This window comes from Candoia aspera, chromosome 5 (genome assembly GCF_035149785.1).
Source record: "Candoia aspera isolate rCanAsp1 chromosome 5, rCanAsp1.hap2, whole genome shotgun sequence".
NCBI lineage: Eukaryota > Metazoa > Chordata > Lepidosauria > Squamata > Boidae > Candoia > Candoia aspera.
In genome coordinates, this window is record NC_086157.1 from 87,777,751 (window position 1) to 87,804,337 (window position 26,587).

General features: G+C 38.6%; 1 protein-coding gene across 1 annotated transcript in view; it reads right to left on the minus strand.

The window, feature by feature from the left end:
* The window catches only part of LSAMP (limbic system associated membrane protein), a 551,275-nt gene that overhangs the window by 60,723 nt on the left and 463,965 nt on the right, over positions 1 to 26,587 (minus strand). The window contains exon 4 of the mRNA XM_063305680.1: positions 5,821 to 5,955. Within this exon, the coding sequence (XP_063161750.1) occupies positions 5,821 to 5,955 (135 nt within the window). The remainder of the gene's footprint in view (positions 1 to 5,820; positions 5,956 to 26,587) is intronic.

Genomic DNA, 26,587 nt, shown 5'->3' on the forward strand with positions numbered 1-26,587 from the left:
TAATGCAGGTGCTCAGGAAGGCTATCTCCTTCTGCAAGGTAGGCTCTGTACAGCTTTTTCGTCAGAGTAACTTTACTCCCTGCTGTTGCCTTTACATATAAGTCTCTCAAAGCGTCCCAAAGTTGCTTTGCAGACTGCATGCCTCGCACGTGGACTAGCTGATTGTCCTCAACTCCCAAGATAATGGTGGCTCTAGCCCGCTCATCCTGTCTCAGCCATTCAGCACTGGGATTTTGGGGGTTTTGCTCACCAATTTGCAGCCAAAGATTCTCTCTGCGAAGATACATTTCCATCTTCAGGGCCCAATTCAAATAGTTGGTCTCTGATAGGCGCTCCAGAGGCATCGCTGAGGGCTGGGAGGCAGCCATGGCTTCTTCCTTCTTTTGCAAGTCACCTCAGCTAGCTTCTAAGTCCTGCAGACCAGCAGTTGCTGGAAAATCTCCAGGTGGCTCCAAAGAAAATCTTCACAGGTCTTTGCTACCTGCCTTTAAATTGTGCACGAGGTGTGGAGTTGATCTCTCTTTTCTCTCTGGGTTTTAGTGCGTTGTTTACTGGGCACATAACCTGTTGCAGAATGCTGGGAAAGCCTTTAGCCCAGGAGAGGTCAAAAAAGTCACACACCAAGCATTTCTATAAAAATAATTTATTTACAGAAAACAAAAACAAAAGCAAAACATTTAAAGGACCTAGCTCCCTTTTTGGAGCAAGCCTTGCTGAGCTACATTTCCAGCAGAGAGAGAAAGAAGAAGTGAGAAAACAAGTCCGGGCAGGTCCTCCCCCCAGGCTATTTTGCATGAAGCACGTGCGAGGAGACAATCAAATGCAACCCCTTCACCTGGCCAAATGATTAGGTATAAAAGTAGCTTAATCTGTTAGTAGGAAAACCTCAACAACCCCCAGGTCGGAAGATGGTCAAAATGCTACTGGGGAGGAACAGAGGATGAGTTCAACTAGCCACAGACGTGATGACGCAGCTAGCTCAAACTGAAAGGATGGCTAGCAGCTGATGGTGCTGGTGGTGAACGGCGAATCCGATGTTCTAAGGATCAACACACCATTGGAACCTGGAATGTAAGATCTATGAGCCAGGGCAAATTGGATGTGGTTATTGGTGAGATGTCAAGATTAAAGATAGACATTTTGGGCGTCAGTGAACTGAAATGGACTGGAATGGGCCACTTCACATCAAATGACCACCAGATCTACTACTGTGGACAAGAGGACCACAGAAGAAATGGACTAGCCTTCATAATTAATAGTAAGGTGGCTAAAACAGTGCTTGGATACAATCCAAAAAATGATAGAATGATCTCAATTCAAATTCAGGGCAAGCCATCTAACATCACAGTGATCCAAATATATGCCCCAACCACAGATGCTGAAGAAGCTGAAGTAGATCAGTTCTATGAGGATCTGCAGCACCTACTGGACAATACACCTAAAAGAGATGTTATTTTCATCACAGGAGACTGGAATGCTAAGGTGGGCGGTCAAATGACACCTGGAATTACAGGTAAGCATGGCCTGGGAGAACAAAACGAAGCAGGACATAGGCTGATAGAGTTTTGCCAAGACAATTCACTCTGCGTAACAAACACTCTCTTCCAACAACCTAAGAGATGGCTTTATACATGGACTTCACCAGATGGACAACACCAAAATCAGATTGACTACATCCTTTGCAGCCAAAGGTGGTGGACATCTATACAGTCGGTAAAAACAAGACCTGGAGCTGACTGTAGTTCAGATCACGAACTTCTTATTGCACAATTTAGGATCAGACTAAAGAGATTAGGGAAGACTCACAGATCAGCTAGATATGAGCTCACTCATATTCTGAAGGAATATGCAGTGGAGGTGAAGAATCGATTTAAGGGACTGGACTTAGTAGATAGGGTCCCGGAAGAACTCTGGACAGAAGTTCGCAACATTGTTCAGGAGGCGGCAACAAAATACATCCCAAAGAAAGAGAAAACCAAGAAGGCAAAATGGCTGTCTGCTGAGACACTAGAAGTAGCCCAAGAAAGAAGGAAAGCAAAAGGCAACAGTGATAGGGGGAGATATGCCCAATTAAATGCAAAATTCCAGAGGTTAGCCAGAAGAGATAAGGAATTATTTTTAAACAAGCAATGCGCGGAAGTGGAAGAAGACAATAGAATAGGAAGGACAAGAGACCTCTTCCAGAAAATTAGAAACATTGGAGGTAAATTCCAGGCAAAAATGGGTAAGATCAAAAACCAAGATGGCAAGGACCTAACAGAGGAAGAAGAGATCAAGAAAAGGTGGCAAGAATATACAGAAGACCTGTATAGGAAGGATAACAATATCGGGGATAGCTTTGACGGTGTGGTCAGTGAGCTAGAGCCAGACATCCTGAAGAGTGAGGTTGAATGGGCCTGAAGAAGCATTGCTAATAACAAGGCAGCAGGAGACGACGGCATCCCAGCTGAACTGTTCAAAATCTTGCAAGATGATGCTGTCAGGGTAATGCATGCTATATGCCAGCAAATTTGGAAAACACAAGAATGGCCATCAGACTGAAAAAAATCAACTTATATCCCCATACCAAAAAAGGGGAACACTAAAGAATGTTCAAACTATCGAACAGTGGCACTCATTTCACATGCCAGTAAGGTAATGCTCAAGATCCTGCAAGGTAGACTTCAGCAATTCATGGAGCGAGAATTGCCAGATGTACAAGCTGGGTTTAGAAAAGGCAGAGGAACTAGGGACCAAATGGCCAATATCCGCTGGATAATGGAAAAAGCCAGGGAGTTTCAGAAAAACATCTATTTCTGTTTTATTGACTATTCTAAAGCCTTTGACTGTGTGGACCATAACAAATTGTGGCAAGTTCTTAGTGGTATGGGGATACCAAGTCATCTTGTCTGCCTCCTGAAGAATCTGTATAACGACCAAGTAGCAACAGTAAGAACAGACCACGGAACAACGGACTGGTTTAAGATTGGAAAAGGAGTACGGCAGGGCTGTATACTCTCACCCTACCTATTCAACGTGTACGCAGAACACATCGTGCGACATGCTGGGCTTGAGGAATCCAAGGCTGGAGTTAAAATCGCTGGAGGAAACATTAACAATCTCAGATATGCAGATGATACCACTTTGATGGCTGAAAGTGAAGAGGAACTGAGGAGCCTTATGATGAAGGTGAAAGAAGAAAGTGCAAAAGCTGGTTTGCAGCTAAACCTCAAAAAAACCAAGATTATGGCAACCAGCTTGATTGATAACTGGGAAATAGAGGGAGGAAATGTAGAAGCAGTGAAAGACTTTGTATTTCTAGGTGTGAAGAATACTGCAGATGCTGACTGCAGTCAGGAAATCAGAAGATGCTTAATCCTTGGGAGAAGAGCAATGACAAATCTCGATAAAATAGTTAAGAGCAGAGACATCACACTGACAACAAAGGCCCGCATAGTTAAAGCAATGGTGTTCCCCGTAGTAACATATGGCTGCGAGAGCTGGACCATAAGGAAGGCTGAGAGAAGGAAGATTGATGCTTTTGAACTGTGGTGTTGGAGGAAAATTCTGAGAGTGTTTTGGACTGCAAGAAGATCAAACCAGTCCATACTCCAGGAAATAAAGCCAGACTGCTCACTTGAGGGAATGATATTAAAGGCAAAACTGAAATACTTTGGCCACATAATGAGAAGACAGGACACCCTGGAGAAGATGCTGATGCTGGGGAGAGTGGAAGGCAAAAGGAAGAGGGGCTGACCAAGGGCAAGATGGATGGATGATATTCTAGAGGTGACGGACTCGTCCCTGGGGGAGCTGGGGGTGTTGATGACCAACAGAAAGGTCTGGCGTGGGCTGGTCCATGAAGTCACGAAGAGTCGGAAGTGACTAAATGAATAAACAACAACCTCTGTTCTTCTGCTAAGCATACAGGCTCAGTGTCGTGTCCCTCCAATATGTCATGAACATGACCCACTACCCCCTCTCTTCTGCCATGTCCTCAGAGTATAGCTGAGGCAATCTGGCATACTCCACCAATGACGTGTTTGCTGACATGGTCAGGGATTGGAATCTGCCTGGCTCCTCTTTGTTTAAACTTAAGTTTAAGTCACTATAGGCAGGTCTCATTTCCTTTGGTCACTGGGAACTACCCTCCATGGCCATTTTGGCTTGGGCTGCAGCAGGGGCTATACTTTGAGGACATGGCTGGTTTCTACAGAATAATTTATCCAATTTAATCCCTGACCAGAGCTTTCCATAGCACCTGTCAGGTCTTGCACAGATTCCTTATTAACAGGTTTAGTGATCATTTGAAAAAGCACTAAACCTGTATTCAATGATAGTCCAGCCAAAAGATTACAAGTGCGGAGAAGGGGTGAAGAGTGAAGCAGGATCAATTCTCCTTAGGCCCCTACTTCAGGCAACAATCCTCTGAGCCTATTACCTGTCAGCTGGGCACATGGATTTAATGCTCTTTCAAATAGCACTAGTCCTGTATTTAGAGACATCCCGAGAGGTCACAACACTGAGCACTTCAGTGCCAGCAACCTGTTAGCCCAGCAACGTAACAAGTGGCTAAACCTGCATTCTAAGAACCTTCCTACATTTGCCTAATCTTGTCCCAGCCCTTGTTAGAGAGAGTAGTTGGTGGATTTTTTTTCAGCTTCTATGTGATACTTGGTGAGAAGGGGAACAAAAACAGGACAATCTACCAATCTCTTTCCTTAACCTGGTATGCAGTTGGTATGTATGGATAGTATTCTTCAGCCTTACTATTGCTTCAGAACTCTGCTGGCCTGAGTACTGATGGTTAACATTTTAACATGACCTTCTGAAAAAGCCCTATATTGCCTGGGTAAAGCAAATCTATGTGGATGTTTTTCTCTCAGATATGACAGAATGTAACCAAATGTTTTGTAAAAAAAAAAAAAAAAAAGAGAGAGAGAGAGAGAGATTGAGAGAAAGTCCCCTGTAGTGACTGTTACTTTAACTTTTTACCAGATAAAAGTGCCTAAGGACATATGTCTCTCTAAGGTCTTAAACCCATAGCATTTATATTTAAATAATTATCCAAGGTCAAAAATAATATATTTCTTTTTATGAAAATACAATTTATTACAAATTTAAACAGACAAAAATAAGGCTGAAAAATTTTAAATGCACAGTTAATTCACTAACATGTTTCTAAATTAGGGATTGTAAAGTAATTGTTGAACAGATTTATCTAAGCCATGTTCAGGCAAGGAGAAATGGAGTTGTCTGTATTGGATAGCTAAAGAGGTTTCACTATGAATCCCCATTTATATTTTTTCTAATCTAATGTTTACAAAATAGTCCATTTCTGATAGATATTTATAAGCAGAGAGCCTGTGACAACACTATCTCCTTTCCCAAATTTTAAAATACTCCTATGTCAAACATCATTGTCAATATACATATTTCTGGGGTAGATTTGCCCATGATGCTTCCAGTTTAAAATGATTTGGGAGTTGAATAACTTTAACAGCTCTGCCTAACTAAGAGTTAGCATGGAAGGTATGACTGTTAGCACCCCTCATGTTTTTTGGTCCTTCCTCACTCTGTGTCCTAGTCATATGGTGTCCACTGAGTAGGGGAGGAAATGTGAATTGCTTTCTCTCAAATTAGCCTTAGGGTCTTTTTTCCAGAATTCTTTTTGTTCCATTGGCCAAATGCTTTTTCTTAGAGATTTCTCATATTTGGTTCAGTAATATTCTCAACTGGACTGTGCAGGTGGTGTTTCCTCTGTCATAGACATTTTCATTCATTGCCATTACTACAACACACTTTTTTTTTACCTGATCTGGTAAAAATAAAAGTACTCACAATTCACAGTGACCCGGACTTGCTTGACATCAGCCGTGGAAACCTCATTTGCAGCTTTGCACTCATATTTGCCTGACTGCTCTCGTGTTATTCCCAGGATCTCCAGGAACTCTTCTTCACCTTCAAATTCCCTGCCTATGAGAAGAAAAAAAAAAGCACTGAACTTAATAGCCTTCAGTGTATAAGACGAAGAGCTACAAAATGTGATCAGTGAAAGCCAATCCAATATGCAGAAAACAAATTATGTCCAATTGTTTTTTCTACCTGCTCTGTCTTGTAATAGTTTATTCCTGTAGCCTTGTTGATCTGTTGAACTTAACTGGTAGGTATTATAATTTGAGAAAAAATAAGTTCTCAGATAAAATCACTCAAACTTATTATCAGTTTTCATATCCCATTCTGTGCATTGAGATTTCCTTTCCCAGGCCTTTGGCCCTTCTACATACTTAGGAATTCCCACCTAACTTTAAGTACTAACAAGCAACAACAGACGACTCTGTCTTACAGACAGAGGAACCAAATTATGCAGCATATCCCAATGCCAGCTTGGCCCTTCCTTCATATCTAATGTAGCAACATTATTATTGCAGGACATAATGGTTATTATGTCTGGTTATCTGGTTATCTCCCATATAGACTACTGCAATGCTCTCTACATGGGGCTACCCTTGAAGAGTATCTGGAAGCTACAGCTGGTGCAAAATGCAGCTGCGCGGGTGATCTTGGGTTTCCCAAGATCAGCACATATCACTCCTTTGCTCCGTGAGCTGCATTGGTTGCCAGTATGCTTCCAGGTCCAATTCAAGGTGTTGGTTATCACCTTTAAAGCCCTACATCGCATGGGTCCAGGTTTCCTAAGGGACCGTCTCCTCCCCATCACATCAGCCCGTTCCACCCGGTTGTGTAGAGAGAGCATGCTACGGACCCCATCTGCAAGAGAATTCCATCTGGTGGGGTCCAGGAGGCAGGCCTTCTCTGCAATAGCACCTGCCCTTTGGAATATCCTTCCCCCAGAAGTGAGATTGGCTCCCTCCCTCCTGGACTTTAGGAAACAGCTAAAGACCTGGTTCTGTAATTATGCCTGGGGCGGGAGGGAGAGTAGCCATTCTTGGGGACGGTTAGTTTCTTAGAAGGACCCAGTTCTGCCTGCAAATCATAAAGAACTTTTAACCATCGAGGTTTTTATTATATTTATTGTATTTGTATTATAGGGTTTTATAGTTTTATATTTTTATCTATGTTTTATTGTAAACCACCCAGAGTCCCTTTTGGGAGATGGGCGGTGATAAATTTGATTAATAAATAAATAAATAAATAATAATGTCACCAACAGCATTAGTGGAACATATACATGCTTATCCTCCTATATGCTTATCTGCAATACCTTACAATATTTTCCATTGAACAAATGGATGAAGTCATTTCTATTCAAAAGAACAAATGAGTACAAATCAGAAATTACACAATGAAGGGGATGAGGGTAATTTTTCAACCTCAGGCTAAAATACTGAGCTGAAGTTGGTCATCTTTGAGGAAATGGATCACATAAATTACTTTAATTGAGAAACATGTGAATTACAGTTCATTAGACAATGTAGACCTGTATAGGAAGGATAACAATATTGGGGATAGCTTTGACGGTGTGGTCAGTGAGCTAGAGCCGGACATCCTGAAGAGAGAGGTTGAATGGGCCTTAAGAAGCATTGCTAATAACAAGGCAGCAGGAGACGACAGCATCCCAGCTGAACTGTTCAAAATCTTGCAAGATGATGCTGTCAAGGTAATGCATGCTATATGCCAGCAAATTTGGATAACACAAGAATGGCCATCAGATTGGAAAAAATCAATTTATCTCCCCATACCAAAAAAGGGGAACACTAAAGAATGTTCAAACTATCGAACAGTGGCACTCATTTCACATGCCAGTAAGGTAATGCTCAAGATCCTGCAAGGTAGACTTCAGCAATTCATGGAGCGAGAATTGCCAGATGTACAAGCTGGGTTTAGAAAAGGCAGAGGAACTAGGGACCAAATGGCCAATATCCGCTGGATAATGGAAAAAACCAGGGAGTTTCAGAAAAAACATCTATTTCTGTTTTATTGACTATTCTAAAGCCTTTGACTGTGTGGACCATAACAAATTGTGGCAAGTTCTTAGTGATATGGGGATACCAACTCATCTTGTCTGCCTCCTGAGGAATCTGTATAACGACTAAGTAGCAACAGTAAGAACAGACCACGGAACAACGGACTGGTTTAAGATTGGGAATGGAGTACGGCAGGGTTGTATACTCTCACCCCACATATTCAACTTGTATGCAGAACACATCATGCAACATGCTGGGTTTGAGGAATCCAAGGCTGGAGTTAAAATCGCTGGAAGAAACATTAACAATCTCAGACTTTGATGGCTGAAAGCAAAGAGGAACTGAGGATCCTTATGATGAAGGTGAAAGAAGAAAGTGCAAAAGCTGGCTTGCAGCTAAACCTCAAAAAAACCAAGATGATGGCAACCATCTTGATTGGTAACTGGCAAATAGAGGGAGAAAATGTAGAAGCAGTGAAAGACTTTGTATTTCTAGGTGCAAAGATTACTGCAGATGCTGACGGCAGTCAGGAAATCAGAAGACATTTAATCCTTGGGAGAAGAGCAATGACAAATCTCAATAAAATAGTTAAGACCAGAGACATCACACTGACAACAAAGTAACAATTAAGCTACATCAAAATTAACAAAAGTTCCTTTTGCATAAACTGGAAAAATACTTTATAGTTCTTTTATTCTGCCAACAGATGATGAAATTTTATTGGATTTCTGGAGGTGCTTTAGAACATGTGGCATGTGTACAAAGCACCTTTTTGTAGATTGTGAAAGCAGCCATGATTTTTTCCAGGCTCATGCAGCTGTTTCAGAAGTTGTTCTCAGCTGTTATTGCATTTGGATTTTACCTTACGTTACAATCAAGAAAGACAGAATGTTTCATAAACCCAAATTTAGATTTCTGCAAACACTATTACATCTTCAAGGGACAAAAATATTTCTTCTTTCTTTGTGTTTCTAATTCTAAGTGAATCCAAACATCTCAGAAAAATTTAACACTTCCTTATCAGCATTTAGAAAATAAGCATGAAACTGCTAATATGCATATTACCTTTTTACACACCTATAATGTTTAAGGTATTATACCACCACCACCATCAGGTAAAACTGCAAATAGTACAAGACATTTGAAGAGAGGGCAAATATTTTACTTAAGAGAGTAATGTTCTCTTTTTTTTCAAGTGACAGATTTTTGTTGGGACATGTAAATTCAAATGAAGTTCTCAATAGTTGCTTTGGAGAAAAATATTTATTAAAATGCTATGATGAAACATGATGTTTAGTTTCCTGGGACTATATTAATTTGTCCCAACTTTTTCTTTTCTCCATCTATCAGAGGAAGAACTGCAGGCAACCTGTGTCCAAGCGTAATGATGGTCTATGGGGAATCCAACCACTGAGCCTGAGTAAGTCTTTGCACCAAATCTGGAAGGAAAAGATCATTTGGCAATGAGAAAAACCTAAATGCTCCCAAATCATACTTTGTGAATAAGAAAGAGGTTTAAGAGCCTGAAGCTGCAGTCTAGATCTGCATGAACTAATGGGCCATTTTTGTTTCTGTACTGCCTCCTCATCAATGGGCAATTTGGAAACACTTTACACTCTTTGAGCTGGTGATCAGAGAGATAAAACCTTTCTTTCACTGATAATTTTGACATTGTTCAACACATTACAACTAGGTAGGTGTGTTTTACATCTAAAGCCATGTAGAATCAAAAGGGAAGTCAAACCCAAAGTGGCACAGTTTCTTATTCTCAGCCAAAAATAAGATGTGTAATTAATTGGCATTGTCATAAATCTGAAAGTTGGTAATAAAGGTAGATCTCACTTAATGACTGCCCAGTTAAGTGACCATTCAAAGTTACAATAGTGCTGAAAAAGTAACTTTACAACCAGGCCTCACATTTACAACCATTGCAGTGTCCCATGGTCACGTGATCACCACTTGTACGCTTCACAACTAGCATCCAACAAGCAGAGTCAATGGAGAAACTGGCAGTAAAATTGCAAGTCACAGTACACGACATCTCACATAATGACCTATGGGGACTCACATGGGAACCAAATGGGAAGTGACATAAGTCCATTGCAGTCATGTGATGCTTTGTTTAGCGACTATGTCATTAGCAATGGAGTTGCTAGTCCCAGTTGTGGCTGCTGACTACCTGTAAGGCAAGGACTACCTGTAGTTGTTTCCTAATAATTACTGTTTACCTCTCTTCATATAGCTTATTGAATATAATTAGTGATAGTTAAAATAAGGATGAGGATTATTGATCAGATTTGCTGATACTGTACACAATTCTGATTGAATTCTTGCTGGAGATTTTAATGCCAGACTGAGCCTCAAGGATAAAACTCTGCAATCACACATTACTTATGAATGCTATATGCCAAATATTCTGTTTCTTCCTAGGCTTCATCATTCAAGGAACATTGGTACAAATATTGGAGGATGGTAGTTGGCTCAATTGGTAACCAAATTTGATTTCTTTAGCTTAAATGTGCCCCTCAATAGAGGCATCCTAAGGGAAAACTAACTTACTACAGCATCAGGAGTATTGGTACTATTAATTATACATTGATTTTACAACTTCTTATAAAATAGTGACTTAAAAGAAAACAAGATAATCAGGCCACAAAGATATCACTTCAGCAATAATCCATACGGTTATTATTCCAAAATTATCTACTAGAGATATTATTTCATCTAATTATGAGGTTATATAAAATATTTTCATGAAAGTTAAATGTGCTATCATTGGAGCTCTTACTGTTCCAATTTCCATACAAAAAGTGTTAAACAAGCCTATATTTTAGCACCCCTTGTTCTCAATTTCTATATTAACTCTGAACTTCAGGCTTCATCTAAAAATTAGTTCCTCCCTCTAATGCTGGTAAATAAATATGTTTCCATCCTTTTGTTCACCAAAGATGTACTGATCATTTCTACTACACAACTGGCTTAAAGTGGTGTAAGGCCTTCAGGCCTTTGATTTATTCTAGCAAAAACAAACAAAAACAAACAAAAACAAAAGTAATGCTGTTCACTAATGTCATCACAACTGGATGATAAATGATATCATTATAGAGAAAACTAAAGATTTTAATCCTTGGGAGTCACTTAGGCGTTTTCCTTCTCATGGTAGAAACAAATTAAAAATCTTACTATCTTGGCCCAAAACACTGCCAACGCAATTTTACAATTCACCAACTCCAACAGTTGTAACTACGCCCTGTAATTTAGTGTTGAACCATTTGCTCTCTGATTTGCAGAACTAATGTTATAAAGATTTAGGCTCTCTAGAAGTTGTCCAACCTAAGTTCATTAGAGTTCATTTTTTGTATTTCTCCATATGCTGCCCCCCCATCTTCTGTTGCAATGGAATCTGCATTAGTTTCTACAAAGGCTTGCTTGAGACTCTGCAACCTAAACCTTTGGCTAAAATTGGCCTTTATGGAATGATCTCTGGCCTCCTTAATCCTTGAGGGCAATTCTATATACTCCTAGAAGTTAGTGATGGATGAAAACTTCAAATGTCATGGTCTCTCTGCCCATTATTCAATTTCATTGGGCTTTGAGAGAACCAGTTTAGAACTAAAACAATAGATTCTTGACCTCTACCTTAAGAAAACTTGGAGTATTTTCTTTCCTTATTATAAAAGTGGCTTGCTCAGAAGACACTTCACTCATGCTAATTGTCTTACAAATAAACTGTCCATCCTGAACAGAAGAGCCTCTTCTCTGGCTAGACAAAATGCTCTACCTTTCATACTACTAAAAGGGAGATACAACATTGCCTTAAAGATAATGTCTCTCCATTTCCATAGAAGCAACTGAATTAATTTCCAAGATCCTACCAACCCAATACCTTGACTTATTAATGCCTCTCCTAGTTAACCTTCCATGTAGTTCAGATAAGAAGAATACAATACTTCTCCTAGAAGACTCTTCAGCTGAAATTTCAGAAAGAGTTGCCACAGTTCCTATTGATGTAATGGGTTTAGAATCATCATCATCATCATTCATGTTTCTTTTATTAAGCTCATTTGTTTTTTGGAACATTAGTCTCTGATCATAAATACATTTATTAATGATGTTTGGTTTCAAAGTATGTATATTACATTCTATCGTATGGGGCACCAACTTTACAGACGCTTGAGAAATTTGATAATTGTGAATTCTGATAGGAAACAATCTAAACGATTTCTCTCAGAATACTAAGCAGATATGAACTTATTTCTCCATGGGATTTTATACTTCTCTGAATATTACGATGAGTTCTTGGTAATTTAATGTGCATTTAAATTACCTAATGAGCTCAGGAGTGTGGGACAAAAATAATCACTGAAGTTTGGAATAAGCTTGTGAAACAAATTCAGAGGGATATCTAGCTTAATATGAAACATAAGATAGTAGAGGATTTCTTGTTTACTCCATGAAAACCACTTCCCTACTGGTCAATGGACAGTCATTCCAGCCCCCTCAACCCCATGCCTCTGTAAATTATATATTTGACATAACATTGCTTCCATTTAATTATTCTGTTCTAAATTAGAAAGGAACACATCCAGTAAGTGGTGCAGTTTTTTAGGCCCTAGCTTATGCCTTATTTTCCTTTTATGAAAGAAAATATCCAGGTATTTGAGAAGCATTAAATGTGCAAGTTAATTTAAGTGGAAGAACTTAAAGTTACAAAAAAACCCCTTTATTGATCAATACAGACCGCATGTTTGACATATTTCTTCATCTTTAGACAATCTTAGGCTATAATCACTGGAAGATACAGTATGTGCACCATAGAAATAGAGGAAACAAGAATGTCTTTGAAATTTTTACTTCATCTACTTTTACAGCACTGAAGAAATGTCATCTTATGGGACCCTGGAAGCATGCTTTCTCTGTTGCCACTCCTGTTCTCTGTAACAGCATTGTCCTTGAGGTCTATGTTGCCCTGACATTGCTATCCTATTCCAGCAGGTCCTGGGCTGTGGAGTTTTGTGAACCCACTAGTATGCGAGGACTGTTTTAATTTTTGTATTCCCTGGTCAACTGTTATATATTTCTATCTCCTTTCTCTTCTGCTGTTATACAGGGAGTTCTCAATTAATGACCATTCATTCAAAGTTTGCTGAAATTACGATGGCACTGAACAAAGAAACCTATGGCCAGTCCTCAAAGTTGTGGCCATTGCAGTGTCCATTCAGTCACATGATATTTGGGTCCTTGGCAACCAGCTCACAACTGCAATGGTCACACTCTCCCACGGTCATGTGATCTCCATTTGCGACATTCACTGCCAGCTTCCGACAAGCAAAGTCAATGGGGAAACCGGCAGGAGGTTGCAAATGGTGATCACATAAGATGTTGCACTTAACAACCACATAGGATTCACTTAATGACCACAACTAGAACTGCTAGAACTGCTGTCATAAGTTGGCATGTGTAATGATTGCCTATTCTAAACACCATCAGACTCATAAGCAGGATCACAAAGATATCTGATTTATTAAAGAATAGTATGCAGGTTCACAAAGAAAGCTGAGAATGGAAAAAGTGTGCCAAATGCAAACTAAAAAACCCTCAGTACAAACGAGATCCCTCCCCCGTAGAATCTTCCCTGGCTCACAATCCCAGGTGCTCCTAACGGCTTCTGATAGTCCGCGGGAAAAGTCCTTGAGCAGAGCACATAACCCAAACACATTCCATTGAAATGAACATAGATACAGAGCTTGGCACAAGGTTTCAGAGCAGCTCTCTCCCAACAGAAACGCGTGTCAGCACCATGGCATGTGAAACGTTACGATGTACAGTGCACATTGAAACAGTGAACATGACAGCACGGTCATGTGAAGTTGCACTTTATGACCATGTTGCTTAGCGATGGAGTTCCCGATCCCAATTACTGTCATGAAGCATTAAATGAAGACTACCTGTAGTGTGGTTTTAACTTTTCCTATATTACTGCCTTCAGTTATTTGAGCTTCAGGCATCCTTACAAATTCAGTGATAAGCAAAATACAGACAAAACCATTCATTGGTCCATATGTTGAACTGAATGCCACAGATATTCACAATGTAATCCCAAACATATCTGTTAAATAAGAAATTTCCATTAAATTTAATGCTCCATTCTTACAAGTTTTCAGGTTCAATCCCTGCATTCTTAAAATAAGACTAAAAAAATATCTGAAATCCTGGGAAGCCATTGCAAGTCATTGTTGACAGCACTAGGCTAGATTGACCCATAATCTAGCATTGTATAAGGGTATCCTTACCCATATTTCCTTCATCCATGAGTTCCAAAGCACAATCCACGTTTATTTTAAAAATCACTATTGTGGTACAAAATAATAATAATAATTATCATCACCATCTCAATACAACTGAGCGTTTCAGGTTGCATCTCTTCCAGAAATGCAATGCTATTTGCCAGTTCAGTTCAGAAAGCTGACAATGTTAGTCTTGCTAGTTCCAATTTAAATGTCTAAGAGTGGTCTGAGGCTAGCTTTGAGTCAGAATAAAATGAATAGTAAGAAGAACAAAATCTCCTGGGGGGCATTAAATTGTCAGACTTGAACAATAAAAAATGAACAACAGGAGACTGGTTAGTTGGTATCCACTTTATTACAGTAAAGGAAAATAGAGGAAGGTGGAGAGGATGATTTTGGGAGAAATCCTTTGGATTTTAAGTGTTATAATTAAATGGGGATTATAACCTGTTTATTGACATTTTCAGCTGTGATACCTTGAGATAGTTCCCCACTGGGTATGTTTTAAATGATCTTTGTAGATTAGCTTAATATATTCCAAGTGCTTAGGCCTTCTATGCCACTTTTCTAAGGCAAATACAGTTGACCTTTACTAAACTGACCTTTTCTCAGTGACATCATATAAATCTTGGTTATATACCACTTTCCTAGTGTTCTTTGCCTTAGGGAATAATATGCCCTTCAGAGAATCCTTGGTTGTTAGTTATCACAGCCTCCCTTATGCCATACTATAGCCATATCACACCTCCCTTCGCACTAATTTCATCAGGCACCAGATTGATTCTAAAAAGCTTTTGACTAATAATCAATTCAGGCAACCTGCCATGTGTCCTTTACTAAATTACTCTACAGGTACAGTGGTCACTGGCAGGTTCTTCATCTTACTTCCAACATAATGTAGGAAATATATTTTCCTGTTTATCATAAGATTTCATCTTCCATGGAGTCCTGTGATGATGACACTGAAATTTGACAAACCAGCACTTTAAGAAAGCTTAGCATCAAAGGTGGGCCAAATATTTTGATCCTGCTATGTTTGGTGATGTTAGCGTATAACCCAACATCTCTTAGAATCTGGGGAAAAAATAAAAATAAAAAGTTCCACTTCACAGATACAAGGACAAAAATTTCATATTTTAAATTAGTTTTCACATCTTATGGCTGTTGTTTTATTTTTTTATCTGCACCTTTTAAAATGGATAGCAGTATAAAGCATGCCAGATGAGTATCTTTTCAAACAATACAACTCCACTCTAAGAAGTGGAGGAATACTTAATTTTAGAGAATGGTTTTACTGATTTTGTATGTCTCAATTTGCATGCTTTGGATACCGAACTGTCCATAGATTTTCTATCAATATCCGTTCTGTTAATAACGGTATATATTATCTAAATAAAAACTTCTGGCTTTTCCCAAAATCGTATGCTTGCGCTTTTGGATGTGGATTACAATGTTTGGTCAAGGACTTTAAGAATTGTCCCATTAAAATTGTCCATTAACATCTCTGAAACTAAAAATATTTGCTATTGCATGAAACACAGATCACTTTCTTACATGTGCTTCTGGACACTTTGGGAATTCTTTCTGCAACTTCTGACAATATACATAGCTTAATATTTTGTGCTGACAATCACAAATCCAAAATCACTGTCAAACACAGTCTAAAGGTGTAAGTTGTCAAGATACAATGGCAGGTTTATATTATTCATAGCATCACACATTGTGTGGTATTGCCTTATATATTCTAACTTACTGCTCTATGTATATTCACAGTGCCCTGCCATTTTGTATAATGAATTACTCTATAGGTCATCTATAGATCTTTCTATAAAGTTTGGCAGACATTTTAATATATTTTTAAAAGCATTATAATCACCCCACAGGATGGAATAACTGGCCAAGACCTTTCCATGCAAATGTTCTGCAACCTTGACATTACAGATTATGTTGATGTGACTGGAAACATGTGAATCTGTGTGAAATGTGGTTGTGACTAATTATGTATGTATGCACACAGAGTATGTATAGCGTGATTCCAGAGATGATATTCATCTGTGACTTTTCATAACTATGTCTGTCTTTGGGGGTTCTGATTTTTCAAGGTCATTCATACCTTTGTGTGTCATCAAAGGAATATCGTAAGTATAAATTAAAGGAAGGAAATTTTGCCAGAAAAGCAATCAAGGGATATCAAGAGAAGAGCTGCAGATGGAAGCATCCATTTAATGTTTATTTATTTATTTTACTTATTTCTCACATTTCTGCACCTCCCATTTCACAAGAGACTCTTAATGTTCATTTCAGTTCTTCCCTTACTCTCATGCACAAACATCATACTGTTTCTGTTTATCTCAGACATCCACTGACCTTGACCTTTCTCTCATAAACAAACACAGTGCCTATTAAAAAGATTAAAAGTAAGTTTTTTTAAATCTCTCTCCCCCTCTCATGCAAAGTATTTTCAAAATATTCTGCTCTATCCTTCATTCAGAAGTACTGTATATAGTACTATACTGTATATAGATAACAATGTTTTCTTTCAACATGCCCTAGTGTGGATGTTTTTAATGATGAAAAGCAGAAGTTTAAAAGCAAATAACAATTTTCTTTCATATAGATGCTTTCACAAAATATTCTGCATATAATTGCAAACACATTATACGAGTGGTTTTTTTTTCACTCATTTTCTTCCCCATTCTTGTGGACAAATGTCTATCTCTATCTCTGCAGCTTTTCCCATTGTCTGATGTTTTTATCCCATATTTACACTAAGATGAAATTCAGAATTATTCAAGTGTATGTTTATAAACAGAGTATGCCTGCACATTATCTTGTGTTATGTTGGTTTTCTTCAAATCCATTTTTTATGTGTGTTGAGCAAAGACCAGAAGGTGCTATACAGCCATACTAGACATTCTGTATTTAAAACTAGATGTAAAGGGAAGAAAATATTACCAATCAAAAGATGCCATTTGAAGTTTTCTTTGTTAATTTCTGGTCAGTTTGGAAGGGTACATTTATTTTATTTTGCTCTTCATGCACTTTTTCTATATAGTCAATGGTTTGCTCATTTCACTTCTCCTTGGGCCATCACCTTGCATTTTCCATGACACTACTTAAAACTAGAAATAGCTAAAGTAAATTGTTTTACTTTCAGCCAGGGAATTTTTTTCATTCACAACTTTGGAGGCTTTGTTCCTCTATCTTTTTCATCCCCCCACCCCAATTCCTAGGTGCTTCTGTGTCATATGGGTTTTAGTGTCCTTGCATGGCTGTTCTACTGGTGTGAGCCAGACATTGGAGTGAGTAAAAGGGGGAAAAGAAGCTCAGTTCTGCCCTTGAAGGGCAGCTGTGCTGATGAGCTGACCTGGTTGCTAGTCAGGGCTGGTGTGGTGAGATGTCAAGACAGCAGTCCCATTGGTCCAGGCTGGTATATATGGGTTGGGGACAAGAGCCCTGAGGGGATACCAACCTCCTCAGTCACTGGGGAACATACTGCTGGTATGCTGGAGAGGAGACAGAAAGTCTCTACAAAATGGAGTGAACGAAGTGGGTGGCAGAAAAGTTGGAGAGAGAAGTTAAGTGTGCAGAATAGTTGTGGCTCATTGTTGGGAAGGGAAAAGGTCCAGTGGTGCTTCCCTGGAGGAAGGGAAGTGAAGACCCAGAGGAACAAGAGCATCACTGAAGACTCAAGATGGGAAGAAGAAGATCAGCTGTTGGGGGTGAGGCCCTGGTCTCTGGGGAAGGACTGGGCAGAAGATCCTGAGAGAGGTTCTTCCCCAATGGAGAAGCAGTAGGTATTCAGCTGAGCAGGAGAAGGTCAAGTTATGTTGAGCACACAACAGTAAAATTCTAGCCTGTTCCTTTCTTGTTAAGCCCAGAAATGAGGGAGGGAGTTGGAGTGAAAGGAGGAGGTAGACAAAGCAGCTAGCAGGAGAGCTAGAGGGAGAGAGAGTCTCTGGGAGGGAGACTTAGGAGGAAATCTGGGACTGGGTGAACTCTGGGACTGTGTTGTAAATATTTGCTGTAAACAGCCTCACTGTAAATAGTAAACAACAACAACATAAAAGCCTCCATGCTAGTTTTCTGTGTCAGTTGCCACCATTACAGAACAAAATACACGTCCAGTTCAAAAAGAACCCCATCACACTGTGACAGCTTGGAATTTTTATCTGTTCCTTAGTTGAAGACTTTCATTTTCAATTACAAAAGGAAGGAAGGAAGGAAGGAAGGAAGGGAGGAAGGAAGGGAGGGAGGGAGGGAGGGAGGGAGGGAGGAAGGAAGGGAGGAAGGAAGGAAGGAAAGATCAGGAGAGAATAATATATGGTAAATGAGTAGAACATCCTGAAAGGGAATAGGGAGATGTAAAATTGAAAACAAGAAAGACTGAGAAGTTAGGAAACACAAGAAAAATTGGGCACATGAAATGAAAAAGAGGGCAACTAACACAGATTGCTGGAACAGGGTACTTGAGAGTTAAGGCTATATCAGCATTGTCTTTTCATTTGACTCCCCTTTTTCAGATTTTGAATCATTTCTTTTAATAAGAACACTAAAATCTAATGCCTTAAATTTGACTAGACACAAGATGGGTCTTACTCATTTACTTTAGCCATTTGTTCAAGGTAAAATTTCCTGTGGAAGCTTAGTAAAATGTTCATTCTTCCTGGTAGTTTGGCAAATTTGGATTTCACAGATTCAAGGTGCTATTATAATGGTGGTGGACAGCCTGGATCATTTTGCAGAAACAAATGCAGAAGAATGTCCTTGTTGGATAGAGGCCCACCAACACAGCATGTTAAATATATTTACATATGTTGTTGTTTTATACTTTAAAAAGAAAAAAAATGTGGGCATCAAATAAGCATTAAGTTTAGGATACATTCTTCCCTATACATTCTGAAGTTCTATGTCACTGTGGGATATAAAAATACAGTTTCTCTTGAGCTGAACTCATCTCTTGGTGACTATCAGAGCACATGCACATATGTTTCTTGGCAGCAATACAAAAGTGTACAGGAATCCACAGGGTATGGTAAAAAAAAATCAATATGGTGGCCACAATGGTATGATTGATGCTCTAACAATGACACATTTCATAATAACACATTCCACAATATGTCATAGGAAGAGTTGCTAGTAGTCTTTCCCTTCTCTTCATACTATTTTTTACTTAACTGTTGTTAACTTGTAGTATCTTTACTCTTCAGTAATTGCAATCAGGGCTATTTTCTTTCTTTACATTAAATAAATGTAGTTATTGTAAACGTATATGAAAAACTAAGCGGCATTCAAGCCTAGGGTAGCCATTAAAATAAAAGAACAGTAATCTTAACAAAGGAGGATAGTGATAATGTTATTCAAAAAGTATATAAACTAACTAAAAAACCTTAGAACAATAAACATCAACGTTATAGGCAAACTTAACAAAACTATGCAGACTTTTCCTACACACCCAAACACACACACACTTTTATCTCTGACACATAAATAATCTTTTCTGTTTTCTCCCTCTCTTCCAGTAACCCATGGGATTTTTTGCTTTTTGACTAGCAGGTTATAGCAGCGTCAGCTGTTTTGGGAATAAATGTTTTAAATTTGCACTGGTAAACCCCAAGAGAAAGAAGAAAAGCTTCTGATGCTTGCCCAGAGCTTAGTTGTTTGCTTTTTCTGGTTCATTTCCTTACTTCTCAGACCAGTTTGCCTCATCACCATGCTGATTCCTTGGAGGTCAATGAAGTCAGTCCTGGTCAGCCCTTTGAGGCAGGCATGGTGAGGAAACGAATCACAGGCATCTTGGAAAGTCAATATGGTGAGGAAATTGTGAAGAATTTTGAAAGCCTGGCAAAGCCTCTCTCTATTTTAAGTTATACCTACTGCAATCAAGGCAGAGTTCAGTTGCTTCTCATATTTTCTAATTTCCTTCAGCTCAGATAGCTTTTCTGTAATGGCTCACTGAGTCAAACCCACCTCTTCACAGTCATTCACTTATGTCTGTGCTTAATACCTCCAAGTCTAATCCCGCTTGATGTCAGGAAAGTGGAACTAGCATAAATCCAGATAACCACAAGATGGCAGCAAAGAGATGCCTTTATGACCCTCTGGTGATTGTCCAGGTGTGTTTTTTTTTAGCCCAGAGATGGTTGCACTCTTGGAGAGAAGGCAGAAGCAGAGCAGAGAAAAAATAAAATAAATTTGAAAGGTAGTTTATCAGAGATAGGAGATAGGCAGGGAGTAAACTTTGAAAATGTTGTAACTATTCTATAGAATTCCATCCAATCAAGATTGAAAGAAGAACCTCCCTTAAAGTCAGTCTTTGCCTAGTCACTTGACATTCCACCATGGCATACAAGAAGACGACTCATTACCACACATGGTGTTTACATCTTGCAATCTGGTACATGAATAGGTTGACACTCCATAGATCAGTGTTTCTCAACCTTGGCAACTTTAAGATGGGTGGACTTCAACTCCCAGAATTCCTCAGCCAGGTGGAGAATTCCCCATGCTGGCTGGGGAATTCTGGGAGTTGAAGTCCACCTGTCTTAAAGTTGCCAAGGTTGAGAAACACTGCCATAGACTGTGAAAAAATACTAAATCAGCTCCTTTCCAGTTCAGTATCACTAAAGGCATCAGAAATAGTAGCTATTTAAAATAAAACAGTGCTTCAAATTTGCTAATATAACCTTATAAACTTATCAAGAATTTTAACATTTAAGGATTTCTTTTGTGATACTCTGTAACATCACAGCATGGTTAATTTTTTTCACTAGTTGCTTAAATAGAAAGCCTATTTCACCAAAGGCTAAAGAATGTAGGAGTAGTTTCCAAGAAGGAAATTCAAACTGACCAATTAATACCTTGGATGATTTGGTGTCTTCCAGTTGATTCCTGTAATGTTTAACACAGGGCTTAATCATAGGGCAAGTCAGCCTTTATAGACTCATTTTGGCCTGTGTCTGCTTAAAGATATAGTCCAGCAAGAGGACAGGGAAGCTGGATCTCCCATCCAAAGTTTGGGACATTTCCCCAAGTGCCTACACTTATTTGACACATTATTCTCCATTGTCTGCTTGCTCAAATACCTCTTAGTAATCCCATTTGCTTGCCCCGCTCATTCATTTTGCCTCTTTTTTGACGCACCTTTGGTTACCAGACAACAACAAAGCTTTTGGTCTTGCTGTCTAAATACAGACATGAAAACACATAGAAAAATGATGTAACCAAGACACATACATATTATCCTGTCACAACAGTTAAGCCATCTTGAGCCTATAAATGAAAAAAAGTGGATGAATGACTACTTGTCTCTTTCTTTCCAGCCTAACACCCTTCAGATAAGTTGAGGTTGGGTGAGAAGTTTGAAAGTTATAGCCCCAACATATCCAGAGATAGCCGAATTAAGGAAGGTTGCTTTAAATATTTTGGTACTGTGTTAAAGACATATTAACTGTATAACCAGTTTATTCAGTCACAGCTCTAAATAACTGGTAATGAAAACATTACATGCAAGTATCTGAGAAAGGCTTTAAAAATGGTTAAGTGAGATCTGGCATGGTAGTACACAAGAGGCTTAATGTACACACACAGAGAGATTGTGTGTGTGAGAGAAATGCTACAAACTTTTTGTCACATAAAACTTTGTTTATGTAAGGATTCAAAGTTGAAACTGCCCATGGGGGTTGTTAAATCTAAAATCTCTCTCAGACTGAATACTATTTCAGTTGAAATGACAGTTTCTTGTTCAGCTTGTTCAGGAAAAGAATGAACTTCAATTTCTATTTCATAAAGTAATGAAAATCAGAGAGCAACTGTATCTAATCGCGTTTACAAAAAAAGAAAGAACTAGGTGATGTAAGTAATGTAAGTAAGTAAACAAATCTCCATGCCACTTTTGACTGCTAAAATATATCTTCCAGAATATTTGCAGAATAGATCAACTCTATGTGCACTTACTATTTAATTCCACAGTAGTAAACATGTTATCATTAGTACTTAAGTTTTAAATTTAATCCAAAGAATAGTACAATAGGAGGTACAGTTAGACTTTCCTCTGATTCATGGGAAATCCTTAGTAATGAAGAATCTAATACATAATTCAATGAAAGTTCCAAATGCTCTCACCAAAGCCAAAGCTTTTGTATGTACTCAGAGGCACAGAGACTTTCAGTTTGGGTCAAAAGTTCCATAATTACTTTTTGGAAGAAAAGGCTGGGAAGTTGAGGAGTGGTTTTCTTTTGCAGACAGGAAAAGGAAATAATTTTGTTTGGTACTGACTACATTCAGTTCAAACATATAATGGAGCTTAAGAATTGCTTGGAGGACAAGGTTATATTGCTTGTTTTGCAAGTATTTGAAAGGCAATTAAAGCAGAACAACCACCCAGCCCCCTATTCTCCAGTGACTTGGGAAACAAAATATTCACTCTTGCTAAGTCATATTCACCTGCCCTAGAAAAGGTAATAGGAAGAAGAAGGTAGAGAAAACGGGTTGAGGATCTAGTGACAGATGATGTAAACTAATGCATAGGTTTCCTGACAATTAGAATTGTTCTTTGCAGATTTTAGCTAAATAAATTCACTTCAAATGCAGTGAACCAATTCAAACCAAAGTCATTTCAAATCCAGACTTTTGTTCATAGATCAATTAACTTCACATAATAGATTCATAAGAAAAAAAAGAGCCACAGTATTTTATTTTACTATTATTTATGAATTGCCTAATAACTGCTGTTTTCTGGGTAATGTACAAAATTATTAAGTGTATAAAACCAAACAAAAATACAATTCTGTAACACAGTATAACAACAAAAAATTAGGAACAGAGACAAAAATTAGGAACCCTTTTTAAAGGAGAGAATGCTCCAAATGAAAAATAATTCCATTATGGATTCCATTAGGAATGAATCTGTGCATTTTTTCCCTACGGGAACTCAGGTTGGGAGGAATTAGGGCTAATACTTCAGGAAGAACATCCCTACATATGTGCTTCGCAAAGCAATGCAACTCCTCGCTTTTAAAACATAAAGTGATACTGCCCCATAGCTTATTTCATAGTACTTCTAGGGCCTTGTTAAGCATTTCCAGTAGTTGGCTTCCAATGAGTTACTAGAAACATTGCTAATAGTGTTGCTTCTGTGGTGCAAAGTGTCTTACGCAGAATGGCATTAATGACAGCCATGAATGAAGTCTGGCTAACATTTCTGTTTTGCTAAAATAAATCCAAACATTTGTTGGGGGCTGGAGGTGGGTTATTTTGCATTTCTTATGTTTCTTAAATCATGTGGCCAAAGGGTCTTTATTCTATATTTATTTAGAATGTCATGCTTTGAGTGGTGAGGAGCTCTTCATGAAGACAGCTCAGCACATCTTGAATGCCTATACAGTACTAATATTATTAGTATGCCCACCGACGTTATGATCCTGTGGACAATCCAGGAGGAAGAAGCAGCAGCTCATGTTGGAGAAATATGCATGCTGCAGCAACAATAAAAGCTTCCTCTTCCCAAATAATCAAGAGGCACTGGACACAAAGGCTTGTCTACTAAGAAGCCTAGCCTGTTATAAGTTGCAAACTATTTTTAATGTAAAGAGAAATAATAAGAACCCTCAGTTCCTTTTACACATGACAAAATAGGTGAGTACAATCCCTTTCCCCTTGCAGATTCTTGAATGGGGCTTTTTTAAAAAATTAAAAATCTATTAAAAACTTGGGTAAATTGGAAAACTGTCCTGCCAAAGCAAACAGTAAAGCAGGAGTGTTTTTAGTGTTTTGCACATCTCTAGAAGACACCTTAACAATGTGTATACTACAGAAATAAAATAATCGTACTAAGAGAGAATATAAAGTAGACAAGAACGTTTCAGAATAAGTGCTCATCTGACACCAAAAAGCTACAGTATTAAAGTAGCATCAAATGAGTGTCTCAGGCTGGGGTATTCATAAACAATGAGCTGCTGCTAACAAGGTCCTTTATCTTGTGACCACACACCATATTTTAGCATACAGAGGAATTTGGATACACCGAAGTAAGTACAACTGCAAAAAGGAAATCCTTCTGCAATATCCAAGCTAGTTTCAATAAAATCCAAGCTGCATCAGTAGACAAATCTTTGACACTTGCTTGACCTGCTAAAATGTGATATGTTTCAGCCTGAGCAGTCTAACATTGGAGCAGAAGCATTATATGTATTTGACCTTTCTCTACCCATGCTAATAAGAATGGCCCCAGAGAAAGATCAGAGTAGCCTAACTTAGTTGACTCCATTGTTTCCTTGGTCTAATCTGGTTCTGAACCGAGTCCCCAAAAGGACATAGTTGGGAACTAACACCTTCCTGCTTTCACCATGTAACTTGTACCTTTTGCAAAGAATCAGAGAAGTAAAGGAAATGTGGATGCTGTTGCATTACAGCATTCAATTCTCATCCTAGCTAAGAATGCATGTTTTTGTTTTAAAAAATGACAGAACTAAGATGAAAGAGAAGAATGAAGGATGTGAAAAAAGACAGGAGAAATGCTTGGAAAAGAAAATATTAGAGAGGAAAGTAGAAAGCTGAGAGCAAAAAATTATAAGCTGAAAGGTGACACAGAGCAAGCTTGAAGGCTGATTAAGAGAAATAAATGGGAGAAAGAGAGAAAAAGAGATAAAATGAAACAGTGGCCCCAAAAACATCCAGGGAGAGATAAAACTGAGAAAATAAATCAAGTAAGTGATTCTAAAGATCCACAGAAAAGATGTTTTGCTAGAGAGACCCATGTGCCTCTTGTGAGCAGATAAGCACCTTATTCTGCCATGCACTACTTATCAGTGTTGTTGAATATACAAAATATCAGCATCCCTAAAGAACTGCTTAAGTACTTTAGCCTTAGCTACTGTTCTTCTCTTAATTATAGGAGCTGGGATTTCTTAGGGGCTTTGTCAGCATGCATCCGTGAGAGTTCCAGGATTTGTTACAAAATCTGTAGGAGAGGGTCTCATTTGTGTCTTTTTTTGCAAAGTCCCTGTGACTGAACCATTGCAAGACTGTATTTTTCCACTGGAAAAAGAAGATGAAAACAACATGGCTGAAATAACTCATTGCTGAAGAGGAAGGATAGGAGAATCTAGAATACTATAATTACAATAACTAGAAAAAAGCCATTATTTTATTATATTCTAAATGTAACATAATATTATATTCTAATCTTAGAAGCTAAGAATAAAATCAATGTTTCATCTACAAGGGGAACAAATAGCATTTTTTTCAGTGCTGAAATCAAAAATGCCAAGCTTGTGGAACTGGGGAGAGACATCATTTAGATAACTGAAACTGAATGGAGGGAGGCTTATGCAGAAGACTGGAAAGAAAAAGATGGATGCATCCTTTCCTGAGAAGATCTCCAGAGTATGAAACTGAAGCCTCTAAAACAGGAGACTCTTCCACTATGTGAATAAGGAAAGAGGCCAGAGGAAAGAACGCAATAATTCTCTTAATGCTCCAGCCTGTGGGAAAGGAGGTACTTCAGTCTGTCAAATGCCAGGAGGGTGGGTAGAAATGCTGCAAGTAGAGCAGGAGGCCAGTGGGCCAAAGCTTAATAGGAAATCAACAGCGATTTGTCTCTACCACTATTTATGTTTCAAGCACATGACAGGCTGTCGGTGGAAGACAAAGCTGCAAAATTTACTACCTTCTAGATCTCAGCCACAGCCATGCATTTGACAAGTCACTTAGTTTAAAGTCTGCGGGCCTCCCTCCCCATGCCTGTTTCTCAAAGACAAACAGCAAACATGCAGGAGGGGTGGGATGAGATGGAAGGCTTTTTCAAAATACATTTAAACATGTCCTCATCTCAATGTGAGTTTCTAAGGATGGTCCATTAGGAGCTGTGTGACCTTTGATTGCTTTCCATAACCTCCTTTGCAGTTGCCTGTTGGATGAGCTAAACACAAATGAGAGCCATGTAGGAGTGAGTGATTGTAAGAACAGATCAACATCAAGGATAAAAATAATGAAAAAATCCAGGTGTACAGCCTCACAGAAGAAGGAAAGGAGTGGCTGTGATTGTATACATAGTTGTAGATGGGAAAAAAGTGTGCCATGTTTGCAAATTAGATATTTACACCTCTTATGTTACAACCCAGGCATTGAAAAATAACTTAAAAGTCCCCATGAAGTGTGTTTATTTGCTCGCTCATCATGTTATCCAGTTTCTTCTTCATATGCTGTTAGCAAGTAAGGACTTTAGAGGGTCAGAAGGAGAATGGTATGCCTTCAGTCTCATTACAGTTTTAAAAAGATATGTGTCCAGTGTCTTTGGTAGAGATATCAATTATATTTGTACCATACAAAAATCCATAGTAGCATTCATAGCATAAAACAAGTACACTGTAACTAAATATACAGAGTTCATAT